The sequence below is a fragment of the Channa argus genome, chromosome 11 (genome assembly GCF_033026475.1).
Source record: "Channa argus isolate prfri chromosome 11, Channa argus male v1.0, whole genome shotgun sequence".
NCBI lineage: Eukaryota > Metazoa > Chordata > Actinopteri > Anabantiformes > Channidae > Channa > Channa argus.
This window is the reverse complement of record NC_090207.1, coordinates 21,678,833-21,691,898: the sequence shown is the minus strand read 5'-3', so window position 1 is coordinate 21,691,898 and position 13,066 is coordinate 21,678,833. Positions and strand designations below refer to the sequence as shown.

General features: G+C 42.5%; 1 protein-coding gene across 12 annotated transcripts in view; it reads right to left on the bottom strand.

Moving 5' to 3' along the window:
* Positions 1-3,884, bottom strand: part of fbrsl1 (fibrosin-like 1) — a 267,834-nt gene extending 263,950 nt beyond the window's left edge. For 7 of the 12 annotated variants that reach the window (XM_067519813.1, XM_067519814.1, XM_067519820.1 and 4 more), the window contains exon 1: positions 2,609-3,884. In XM_067519813.1, coding sequence (XP_067375914.1) covers positions 2,609-2,914 — 306 coding nt within the window. In that variant the 5' untranslated portion in view covers positions 2,915-3,884. The remainder of the gene's footprint in view (positions 1-2,608) is intronic. The other 5 variants (XM_067519821.1, XM_067519824.1, XM_067519819.1 and 2 more) reach the window with 3 other exon arrangements.
* Between the last annotated feature and the right edge of the window lie 9,182 nt (positions 3,885-13,066).

Sequence of the window (13,066 nt, the reverse complement as noted above, 5' to 3'; positions counted from 1 at the left end):
TGACATAAACACAGCTGCCACAAGTCACTTCAGAGAGGTCTAGAGGACAACGCTCTCCCTCCACCAGAGATGTGTGAGCTTACTGGAGCATGATGCAATAGGCAGAGCTAATACCTGGCAAAAGGCTGCTGCGTCCTCCCCATAACTGATGAGCAATTAGCACAGGTAAAATAGGTCGTGAGCTCCACTGAAGCGTCCAGTGAGCAGGTGAAAGCATGAGTCATGATCAGTCATGAGATGTTAAAAGACTGCATTTCATTCACAGGTCTGCATCCTATTAACAGCAAACTGATGAGATTATTGCTGCCACTTAAAGTCAACAGTATATCGAATTAGTACAAAGTCAACATGCTCAGTTCATTCGCAACATGCGGGGAAATCAACGAGCGAGGCTCAAAAAGCCTGCACACATTCCTTCATATAAATGTATTAGAACCACCAGCATCATTTAATAACCAAGTGCATTTGCATGCAAATCAGACCAATTACCAACAAGTAGCTGGCATGTGACTATCGCTTCATATAGAGCCGCATCATGCCTCATTTGCTTGAAACATAAGCTTCTATGTAGAATACACTAGTTTTTTTTCATTCAACAGCGATTTAGAACTTGCATAAGAAGAATATTACAGCTCGGCAGTGTGTAAAACAGAATTTCTGACAATTATTTAGCTTAATTCCTTTCTTAAACACAGCAAGAGGCAGCGTTTAAATTACACAGAAGCTCAGAGAGCTTCTTACAAATTCAATCAATACAACAAACAGGACAATAACAAGAACAGATGTGAATCTTACACTAAAATTGCCAGTGCTCGCATCAAACACGCACAGGAGAATATTCCTAGAAGTCAATCAGGCAGGCCACTGTGTTGACAGCAGTGGAGGCACCAACGGGCTGGCAGAAGACGCCAGTGCGAAATACTTTGCTGCTATGACATCCTCAAAGTCTTTCACAGTCAGCAGCTGTCAGAAGTGGCAGCCACGCAGCACAAAGGCCAGACATACATACAACTTCGCAGCACGCTGCACTGCACTCATGCAAATCAACAAGTAAGGACAGACACACACGCGCGCACACACACACACACACACACACAGAAACATCATGTGCATTTAACAACAAGTTTATCTTAGGGAAGCACTGCTGTAGCCCCTTTGTGGTACTAAATGGGGAGTTCATTCTATTTTATGATGCTCCTGGAGCCTCCTAAGGTTTTATTAGAAAATGTTATAATCCACCGCTACATATTTTTGGACTTACTACATAATTCTTCGTGGTTACAATCACATTCCCTTCAAACTATTAACTCTTCCCTTGTTCCTGCAGTCTCAGCTCTCACACCCACTCCGAGCACAGTGAAGGGACGAGCTAAATGGAATCGCAATATAATTACCGATGACCCAGACAGGTTAAGCCTGTTCAAAGATGGTAGGTGGCCAATTGATGATCAGCTCCACGTGAGTAAGTATTAGGTTCTTCATATGACAAGTAGTTTACAATTCAGACAGTAAATCTGCTTCCACCCATTAAGGTGACTAAGCACTATGTAGGAGGCACGAGTCAATCATGACTGATTTCTAGGCCTACATGTGGAGCTTGTGGTTGAAAGGAGGTCTGCCTGCAGTATGATCCATAGGCTTTCAAATGAGGTCATCGTCTTAAAATATACAGACCTCAGTGAACATGTAATATGTTAACGGTGTTTATGGAAGCTACTGACTTGTATTTCAACTGTAGTAGAGCTATCATTTCTAGGATGAGCTACGGTGGGGAATAAAAACCTGCCTGCCTTGTCAGTCAGCTGAATGTCCCACAGGGAACTATGTTTTTATTTGTCATTTGGGACCTAATGAGATAACGGAGATAAGAGGATGTCACAACAGAAGCTCCTTTCTTCCTCAAATCACTCCTCTGACATCTTACATGCTAAACAGTAATGACAGAAACAAAGTTATCAGCACGTGGTGAATGAGCTCAAACAGATGGATGCTGCAATAGACAGTTTATCAAAGAGCAAAATGTCAACAGTGTAACTCATAGTCTGTGGGAATTTACAATACAAGCCAGAGCGGCACCAGTTTGTCTTCCTCAACAAACCATATGCTGACAAGATTCACATCTCATTCACAAAGCTGTCACCTTCTCCAGTCAAAATTTTTGCAAAGAGAGTTGTGTTCTGCAGTGTTTGGCAAACACTTCCATGTCAGTGACTACAAACACACACACAAATTACAACCCAATATATTGAACTGCACACCTGTCAATAGCCCTGTTGAGGGGCATCAAAGTACGGATTGATCAGGGGCATTTTAGGGGGAGCTGAACCTCTGAGAACCTTCATGTAGAACATCAGATGATTAGAAGAACCATCCTTCTCTAATCGGCATCATCTCGAGTAAATTACAGACAAATTAAACGTTGCTGGTGAGTGAGTGAGTGAGTGAGTGGGTGAGTGAGGGGGGCTTCAAGGACCCCCACTTTGACAGCCTCTCCTCTAATGAAGAATGCAGCAGCAGCACATGCGCGCGCGCGCACGCACGCACACACACACACACACACACACACACACACACACACACACAAAGTACTGAACCGGTTCCTCCTTACCTCCAGACGGTCAAGGCTGATGAAACTGGCGATTGCAAATCCATCTATGATATCCTCCTCCTGCGAGCTGGACTCCCGTCTTTTCCGCCGGGGGGGACGCGGAGCTCTGGCGGGGGCCGCGGGGTGCGGCGCCTTTTTACCGGGCAAGGAGGCGGTGTCCCTCCCCGGACTGTGTCCCTCCCTGTCGGAGCAGGAGGAGTTGGGATCGGGGCTGCGGGCGTCTCTGCTCCCTGCCTCCCGCAACCTCCGCACCCTCTCCCGCTTGGACCGGCATCTGCGACTACCCTGCTTCAATTTGCCATCCATGTTGTTAGAGGAAGCTTGCAGTGTCAAAAAGAAATAGAAATAGAACTCCACAGTGGGCGCTCGCCTTTAACGCTCGCTGCACCGTGTAACAACAAACACACACACACACACAAAATTGTAGGCTGCGCTAAAACGTGAAGATAGCGCTGTATGTGTGTAAATAACAAGGCAAATACAGCCTCATAATACTCGATGACCTTGAGTATAAACCTCCGACGATAAGCAAATGTTCAAGTATCCCGCACAGGCGACACAGAGAGAAAGAGAGAGAGAGAGCGCAAATCCACACGGATCCACACGTTATTTTGTCACGAATCTGCACTGTGTCGACGCGGTATGCGCTAAAGCAGGTGCAAAACGGCGAAATAGTTAAAATCCACGCATCACACTCGCTCTGGAACTTTTGTTGAATCGGAATAATGACAAGCAGTGGTGAAGCCTAAGCTCGCTGCAAACCGCAGACAGCGCAGAGAAATCATGTCGCTGCCCGTTGTTGTTTTCCACCACCCCAATCCATGATCCAAGGCTGTCAAATGAGCGAGCTCGGGATACGATCCGTCCGAGACAAAACGCCTGCTGGACAAGTACGTGTCGATTGTAGCTGTCGGGCGAGTGAATAATCCCACACGCGTTGAGTTTTTTTAAGGCATATTCCTCTCTGCGCTTCAGGGGCAAAGGATCCCAAGTCTGAGAGCTACTTATGCGCAATATTTCCTAAATGATCCGAACCGTCCGAATAAGACAAGCATCCAGCGTGTAATCAAACTCCATAAGCGAACGAGGCGGTCTATTCCAGTTTAGATAATGTTGAGTTTCCTATAAATCCACTCCAGTCCGTCCCCTGGCTGCTCAGTTGCTCAGCAGCTCATGGTATTTTCTGCTCGCATAATAAGGCTTTGATAAGTGTCCTTAAAGCGACAGGAGTGATTAAAATCTCCTCTCCCCGCTCTCATTCCCTTCATCCGAAATGAAGAGACACAGTCAAGCTTCAGAGAACCCACATAACTGACGTATTTCCGCCACCTTTGGCCTACAATTTACCATAGGGAGGAAGCTAGAGTAAGAGGGAAAAATCATTCTCTCTCACTGTTGGGCACACTTTGTCACACAGGGCACTATTTTAGTGTGTCTGTCTGTCTGAGCTGATGCCACATCACGCGTTTCTCACTAACTGTTGTGTGCTGTCACTGGTAGAAAATGCAGGGCACACAAACGCACTATTATCTTTTGACAGCTTCTCCATTCTAATGTTGGCTCTGAACAACTTCCCCCACGTCTCTAATCTTTTATCTTTTAGATGAACCCTCATATAAAGTTTTATTTCAGATTAACAGAGAGTTTATGGTTTTACTCAAAGTGTTTGGAAAGTGGGTTGCCATGTTCACTCTGACCTGTTCCACAGCCTTTTAAACCCTGGAGCAGGATTGGTGTGCTTCCCAGTCTGCAGTCTGGGGTCCCTCAGGGAGCTCCAGGGAGTCCTACGCAAAGTGGAGCACAGCTTAATTTATCTGTGTTCGATCAGCAGAAATTAGGGCAATGGCATTATATAATCAGTGTGTTGTGCAACAATAATTTCCATTTTAAGTTTTGCTGCTCCCGCCGTCAAACTCCACCTGCACCGAAACACACTTTCAATCCTTCATAAAAAGACAAAAAGCCTTGTTGCAGCTGCACGGTGCATAATGGTTTTCATAGGTAAAAGTGTGAGGATCACTACCTCAGATTAAATTCATACTCACAGCTTGTGTTTTGTGTGGCAGAGAAAGTGCAGTTCATCGAGGATATCTGAGGGAGATCTCCTCCATCATCCTCTGTTGCAACAGAAACACAGAACATTTTGACTGTATCGCCATCCCACAGGGAACTGCACATCCAGAAACTCATATTCAAAGTGATAATAACCTAGGCAGACTGATAAACAGATTGCAGATAATATTTTAACTTTCACAGGAAACCTGTAATATACTGTATAATGTAAAGTGACAGAGTCAGGTAAGTGGTGCCTCCTTTGTAAATGCCTGGTTAGTATTTGCATAATGCTTTGCTTAACTGAAAACCTGCTTTCTCACTCTGAGTTTGAATAAAGGAAGCTTCCTTCAGCTCTGAACTATTTGGTATGCAGGGTTTTTTATTTTTTTTTAAATTGAATGTGAGAATATACACTTTGACGCCATGTGTATGTAACTTGTTGGAAAGAGGAGAAGAGCCTCAGGGACACCTGTTAGACCACCCGCATTCTCAGAATGCATTTTGGATTAAAGCGTGTTGGAAATATACAATTGACATTAACAGGAACGATGACAAAGTATAAAAAGTAATAAAGATAGTCACACCCTGTATGATACAAATACATACTCACAATAGCAGTGTGTTGAGTCAGCAGCTTATCCGATTGGCCATCTAATAAGAAGAGACACCCATGAACTACACTGTGACAATAAGCAGCTCTCATTAGTCAGAGTCAGATGGGGACGAGTGGGGAGAAACACTGATGATGAACGGTTAATGTCAGACACTTACTGGTAATGACCTCATATGACGATGCGGGAGCTGAAGAAAAATGACAAGATTCATCCAGTGTGAAATATTGCACATAAGAATCCTCTCCTTTATTATTTGATCTCCACAGTACAGAAAGCAATGAAAGCAAAGCGGTGAGAGCCAGACTGAAATATTTAGACAGTTAGTGCAGTGGCTCAGGTGTGGGAATTTTCTTTTATGACAAGATTCTTGTCATACTGTGTGAAACTGAAAAGCAAATGCATCAAAATGCAAAACGAAACTACTTTTATGCAAATACAGTGTGCTGCGGGGTAAATTATCCAGAGCACTGTAGGTGATTAAACCAGAGACTGCACTGAGAGAGTGAGTATGATGAAGTTTTTATGATACACTGCTGTGTCAGGTTACACTGTGTAATCTATACCACATATCAAAATGTTCCACTCGTGTACTTTTCATTAAAGGAGCGAATTTCAGGACAGGAGTGTGTATGTACATTTTGCCTGTGTGCTGCTTAGGAGAACAATAAAAAGGTGGGAAGCGCATCAGTGTTTGAGAAAATAGAACCTTCAGGAACCTGAGATGGTATCATTTCCCTGTTACTTTAACCTCTGTAACCACTGTGAATAAACCCCTCTCTGTTTGAGCAGCTTTGCATGAACTAATTCAGTAAGGAGATTAAAAGAAAAGGGGAACAGGTATGGTGAGAGGCCCGTGGAGGAGAGGGAAGAGATTACCTCTGTTTTTTCCATGCTACTATTTGCTGTGAGCTTAATCCATAGCTACAGACTCTGAGCTCCCACATTGCAGTCACTCAAACATCGGTCTCTTTGAGACGCTTAGCCCCAGCCGTGCTGCAAAGCGTAAGGGGAGGGAGTCTGTCATGCTTTTATGATGTTTAAGCAGCAGAATTGTTTTTCTTCGCCTCTGCCACTGTGATAACGATTCATTTGATGTCGCAGGGGTCAAGGTGCTTCTTTCTTAAAGGGGTTATTTTCTGTTGAGATAGTGCGAAGAGTGTTCTGTGTGCTGTAGACATGAGATTGGGAAGTGACTGATCTGAAGAAAGCAATAAAAAAAAAAATCTTTCCTCAAGTACACGCCGTATCCTTTGTAAAGAATATAGGCCAAAGAAATCAATAAGCCCAGATTTCACACTAGAACACCAGACAGCTGTAAGACACAAATCCTTCCACTGTTGTACAACATCATTTTCACGTGGTCAATATATTGGGAGTGCTTTCAACTGCGGATGCCATCCTCAATATTAGGGTATTGTTGTGGTTTAACGGGCAGATTTTATTCTGCTCAATGGGTTTGATACCATTTGCCCAGATAAGAAGTGGACTTTGGTGGAGTTTTTTTTTTCACTGTCCAGTGCAAATGTTTTAGATGCTTACTTAGTACAATGACTGTGTCTGGACATTTTGAGAAACTCCATCTGCACCATTTCTCTTGACATGTGTTAGGGTCTCCAGTCGATGAAGGAGATTGCAGTTCAACTCAGTCTGAACTCAGAGTTCACCAGTAAAACTCCGAATCCCTCCCAGCTCACAAGGTGCGAGCCATTAATAATCATTTTATAAGAAGAATTTTACTTCTAAAGAAGCTTTTAAAAATGATTGTCACAAGGTGTTGCAATAATTAAATAAAGCAGAAGATAGAAGCAGTGGTAGATAACAGTGCTAGCAAATATAAATTTCTTAACTCAACCAACCATGCACTGACTTTTGTTTAAGGGGCTAAAAAAAATAATTATTCGGTTGCTGTTGAATATGACATGTATGAATGTATGCACATGTATATTTTGGCCATTTTGATAGAACAAGGACAGCAATGGGAATCTGGTATTTAGGATAAACTACTATTAGATGGACTGAGTCATGCAGACTACTGAACCTACTAGAAAGTGGAAGGTCAACAGTAAACCATGATTATGTGATGATGGTCCAATTAATCATCAGTGAAGGGGGAGGGGGCCCTGGAGCCTGTCCCATCTGTCACAGGGTGAGGGATGGGGTACACCCTGTGCAGATTCAGGCTATCTCAGGGCCAACACTGAGAGACATAGACAGACAGACAACCATTCACAGTCACATTGGCACCTACAGGCAATTTAGAATCACCTATTAACCTAACATGGGTGTCTCTGGACTGTGGGAGGAAACTGGAGTACCTGGAGGAAACACATGCAAGCACGGGGAGAACCCAAACCTTCTAGCTGTGAGGCAGCATAACAATGATCCTATTGTTTGAGTTTTGTTCTAATAAGTGTTTGTTATGTTATGTATGTTATGGTGATAATCATGCCAAAATTAACATTCAGCTCAAAGCACCACTGTATCTGTACAGTTTCACAGGTACTAGCATGGCTGCAGACTGTCTCACATTTGCCGTTTTCTTGACAAATTATCCCAATATTTGCCTCAAATTAAACCAGAAGCAACACACACGTCTGTGGTAGCAATGGCAACCAGCTGTTTTGAATATGAAGCTATTGGATTCTAACTGAGACGTCTCAATTTGCTGCCCTAGCTGTCACTGAGGAATTACTGTGAGGAAAAACATAAGTCCATGGCTTTATGCCTATAGGGCTTTCGACTGCCTCTGTGACACATCATGGAGTAATTCACTAGTTTGGTGGCAATTTACAGGCAGACTCAACAAGAAGCCTGCCCAGGGGCCTCGAGCAACAAGCTCTCTCCTGGGAAACCGTGGCCAGCTATAGGATTGCCTGGGCCGTGCCTGCAAAGCGCCCCATGAAAAATTAACCTGCTCACTCCACAGACAGAGCGCACACGTCCTCCCTGCCTGAGAATTCCCTTCACCTGCCGCCTCCTTATTCTTTCTGTCTCTTTCTGTATCTCCTTTTCTTCATTGTTTCCCCTCCTCATCCCCCTCATTTCCTCTCCTTGCATGCTATCTGCACAGCCTGTGTTACTTAGATCTATCACAGAGCCAGAGTCTGTATCATTGCTTCAGAGACAACAGCTGTTTGTTTCATGTTGAACACAGACAGTTTATACACTGGCAGACTTAGCGTGAGCCTATCAGATACCGAATGTGTTAAGTAAACATATCCATAGCCGCTGTCATCGAGTAGTAATGAATCACTCCAGAGAAATATATCACTGAAAGTCAAATGGAAGTCACCAACTTAAATAAGCAAGCTAAAAACAGAGGATTAGTCAAGAAACTAATGAAAAGCAGTAAGGTGTCAATGATGTAATGGATGGAGGTTGTAAATATAAGTGGGTTTGGATATTTGATACCAGTTGGGAGCATAGTTAAATCAAATAAAAAGCCTGCCCCTGCAGCCATGTGGGTGAGAGAGAGCTGAATTATTGGCACCCTTGAACAGCCAGAAGGGTTTTTATTACAGGTTATCATTCAGGGCAAAATTAGCAACGTGACCTGCTATTTTAGTGAAATGAACCTTAGTTAAGAGTCTGATGTAGATAAATGTCATGTTAAATGTCATCATATAAACCATGTGTCTTTGAATTATTGTAAGCCATGATATTTCTGTTCCCATTGTCTCATTTGTTTCCATTTTTAAACCTACAAAGGTGTAAAAATGCAAAGTGTGTGACTACACACTTTGCATCACCTCGTAAATCGTAGATTTTCAGCGTGATTAGTGTGTCTAATAGTTTGTCATGCCTCTCGACAACACCTGGCTCGCTGTTTCGACTATTATTCCAAATTTGTATACTAGGTTAAGCTAACTAACACTCCTGGCTTCAGTTTCCTGTTAAACACACATATCTAGAATTGGTATAAACCTCATCTAAAATTCATCTTGAAAGTGAATTTATCCCAAAACTTTGAACTATCCCTTCATCCTTTGCACATTTTAAGTGCATTAATCAATGAAACCACAGATGAAAACTGCAAGTGTTTTTGTTAAGCCAAGTTTAGTTAATTAAAAAGCTTATTTGCTGAAAGGTCACTGCATTCCTTTAAGCTAAATTGAGTGGATTATGTAAAATATTAATTTTAAAGTACTTGGTAAAACATTTTGTATGATTTGCATGACACGATGTGCCAGTGATTAGACTGCAGTGTGACCTGTGACTTAGTGGAGGAGGAAACGCAAGAAAAGGTTGAATTACTTGCTCAGGGATTAGTATCAAAGTATCACAAAAAAGGAGGCAGTTAAGGATAGTTCGTGGAGCTGTCACAGCTTTTCTTTTAATGTCTGACCCCAGTTTGCATGCATATAACTCCGCAAATAACTTGAGACTAGGCAAAGAGTAAAAGAGTGTTTTTTTTTACATACCCAATGTCTCTTTGTCTGCTCCTTTGTGAGGCACAGAAAAGTATTCCCACTGGTCACGCTGCAATTAGCACCCGAGCCACAGAACTCCAGAAACTGCACCGATCACTTGTGCCAAGTCCCCAAACAATGACCTCCCCAAACCTCCCCCACACACCAAACCCATTCTCCCTCCTTTCACATTTACTCGGGTCTCACTCAGGGTCTAACCGACATGAAGCCATGTGCTAACGCACCCTCTAACTGGCCACAAGTGGCAGATTTTTTTTAGCCTGGAAGGCCGTGTCACACAATGCCACATTAGCAGAGGTGATGTTTTCTCAGTAGCCCTCAACAGTGTGACAATGTGACAACCTGTCACAGGGGAGGGCTTCCCCACCCAGGACCTCCCTTGTTAGAATGTGTGAATAAAGTGAGCGAGCGACAAAGAGAGAGAGAGGAAAAGAGACTTCTCTCAGCTTGTTTTCCACGCATATCTGCAGCTACGAAGTATAATGAGCACAATGTTAACAGAGAGGGTAAACATAGAAGGCAGCAAAAAAAGGCTGATGGCAGGCAGCAGTAAAGGCTGTCTGTGCTGTTCTGTGTAATGAGGGAGCTGCAGAGATGAGCTCCATCATGCTATGGACTACATACAGTTATGGATGGAGAAGTGTGGTCAGTCAACAGATCATGCAGAGCCTATGTGTTTTATTTTCTTTTTTTTTTCACTTTATTTACCCAAAGAGTGTTTAGTGACCGTCACTGACCATCAACAATGCTGCTTCATCCTGACACAAGTTTGACCACTTATTAGCGGTTAGAGGTTACATTGTTGCTCAGTTAGACATTATTACTGACTTCTGAAGGTGAACATATGATAAAAAAAACACATACATTTAGTTCTATAACTACCTTTTAGGATAAACATGTACATGAGTAGTGTACATGAGTACACTACTACTAGAGTACTTTGTAGTACAAATACACTCAGAAGTAGCTCCATGTCAAATCAGATCAAAGTCAAATTTATTTTAAAGCACCGAAAGCTAGAGAGACAGAGACAGAGATCCCAGTTCATCAGGTTCATCAGCACATTCATCTCAAGTCAATGGAGAGGACAGGTGAACAGGAAGAGAGGAAAAGGCACACAGATTGGATGCTCATGTGGTTAAGGTATCAAAAAATGGTCTTCAGTTTACAGCAACATTGTTGGAATGAAAACATTTTCTTCTGTACCAGTAAGAAAAGCTGCCAAAAAGTAATCAAAAATAAGGCACTAACTAAAACAGATCTTAAGGCTTCAACTAAGCCGTCCTGGAAGTGTGTTTACTGGGCTGATCACAGGAAAGGGTGAGCTCAAATTTGATGCCAGCATCTTGCTCGTCAGGCTTTTTCAGAAAACACACGTTCAACAAGTTATTTCATCAGACTGGTGTTTTGGTCCAGTGCCACGACCAGCATCTTAATTTAGGCAGAGATCCACCTTTTCACAGCAAACAAGCAGGCTTCTTATTTTATAATTTGAGAAGAGCCACTCGCCTTTACAGGAAAACACAGAAAATCTGCACTTGGATTGACCACGAAGAGTAGAGGGGTGGCATCCAAATCCATATTAAGCACAAAATCAATTACCACCTCACTAAGTGCAACTTTGGTGGACTAACAGACCAAAGGGAAAAGGGTAGTTTTTGACCAGCTTAGACAAAGATTCAAGTCTATGTGGCATCCAGTATATTGGTAAAGTGTTTTTTTAGATGAAGTCAGAGATAAAGAACATTTTTGCAAAGTAGCAAACATAGTGCTCCTGCAACTGGAACCCCAACTTAGTTGCTCCCGGTGTGTGAGTGTGTGTAAGTGATTGTGAAAGGGTGAACGGGTGAATGAGAAGCAATGTAAAGTGCTTTGAGTTCCAATGGTAGAAAAGCGCTATAGAAGTGCAGCCCATTTAACATTTGCTTTTTATGAATCATTTGGAACTAGAAGGTCCAGGGTCGGAATTCACCTGTCAGCTGTGGCTTTTCTGTGTGGAGGTCGGTTTCCTCTCACAGCCCAGTTAATCTGTGACTCAAAAACTGCCTGTGGGTGTGAAAGAGGAGGCCCTGAGAAAAGACTGGTACCATTTCCAGAATGCAACCTACCATCCCCTAATGGCAGCTGGGATTGGCTCCAGCTTGGACAAGCCATAGCATATAGATTATGGATAGATTGATGTACATTTCACCAATGGAAAGTTTTTTTTTTGCAATCATTTCTTCTACAGCTTCCCACCGACTCCTTGGTGACCCTCTACAGGATAAGTAATATAGGTAGTGGATGGTTGGATGGATTTTCTCTTTAATCCTAGCAAGGACCATGTGAAGCAAAAGATACATTTTTATTTAAGAACATTTTTTTTATGTCAATCTTTGTGCATAGGGTCAAACAAGCTGTGGTTGCTCTTCATCTTTACAAAAAGAAAAATGCCATGGTTTCATGTATCTTTGTGTAGTTCTGATATGTATTACATATCACAAGTGGTAATACAACACACACAGCAACAGAGAGGCTTGCGGAATAATAAATGGGTGGGAAGAATAGAAAATCAACGACGGGCAGATTGAAAGTTAAAAGGCTGTAAAATGAGCGTGTGTTCAAAGAGAGAGAGAGGCTGTGAGCAGGCGTATTATCCGCAGCTTCTTATAACGCTCCCCTGGCTTTCACAAGGCTCTTGATTAGCAAACAGCAGCCCCCAAGATAAAACACACTTATAGACACAGACTGGATTTGCATGTAAAGAGACTTTGCATGCATGCATCTATTCCAGGCAAATCAGAGAATATGATGCTTTAGATGCTGCTCCTTCTTGATGTAGTGTTTTGTGTTGTGTCCTTATGGGTCAACGTTTCCTCTGTTATTAATATTTATTTTTGTCACTTCTAACAATGTGTAGATAGCTAAGCAGTACAAGGTACTGACATATGACCCCTTTTCATGTTTGTTATGGATATATTGAATCTATGGAAGCTTATCTGGACACACAATATTGGGTCACATTTGATTACACAAGCATTCAGCACACACATGATATGTTTATCTTAAACAAAAGTTTGCATAATCCTGACTGTATTTTGTAAGCGTTTGAATTAATATTTGCATAAGCAGGATTTGCATTCATACATAATGTAATTCCCACATGTTTACACACAAGGGTAGACACATTCACAAGCTTCATGCAAACGGGAACAACAGGACGTCATGTACAAGGCAAACAGACATCGCAAGACATAGAGTGCTGCAGCTGCACGCATCACTTGACAGCCTTTACTGCTTTGTGCACACACAAAAAAAAAAAGATGTTATAATAATGCAGAAGAGACGAAGTATCTCCAGATGATTTGCATAAACTGTGA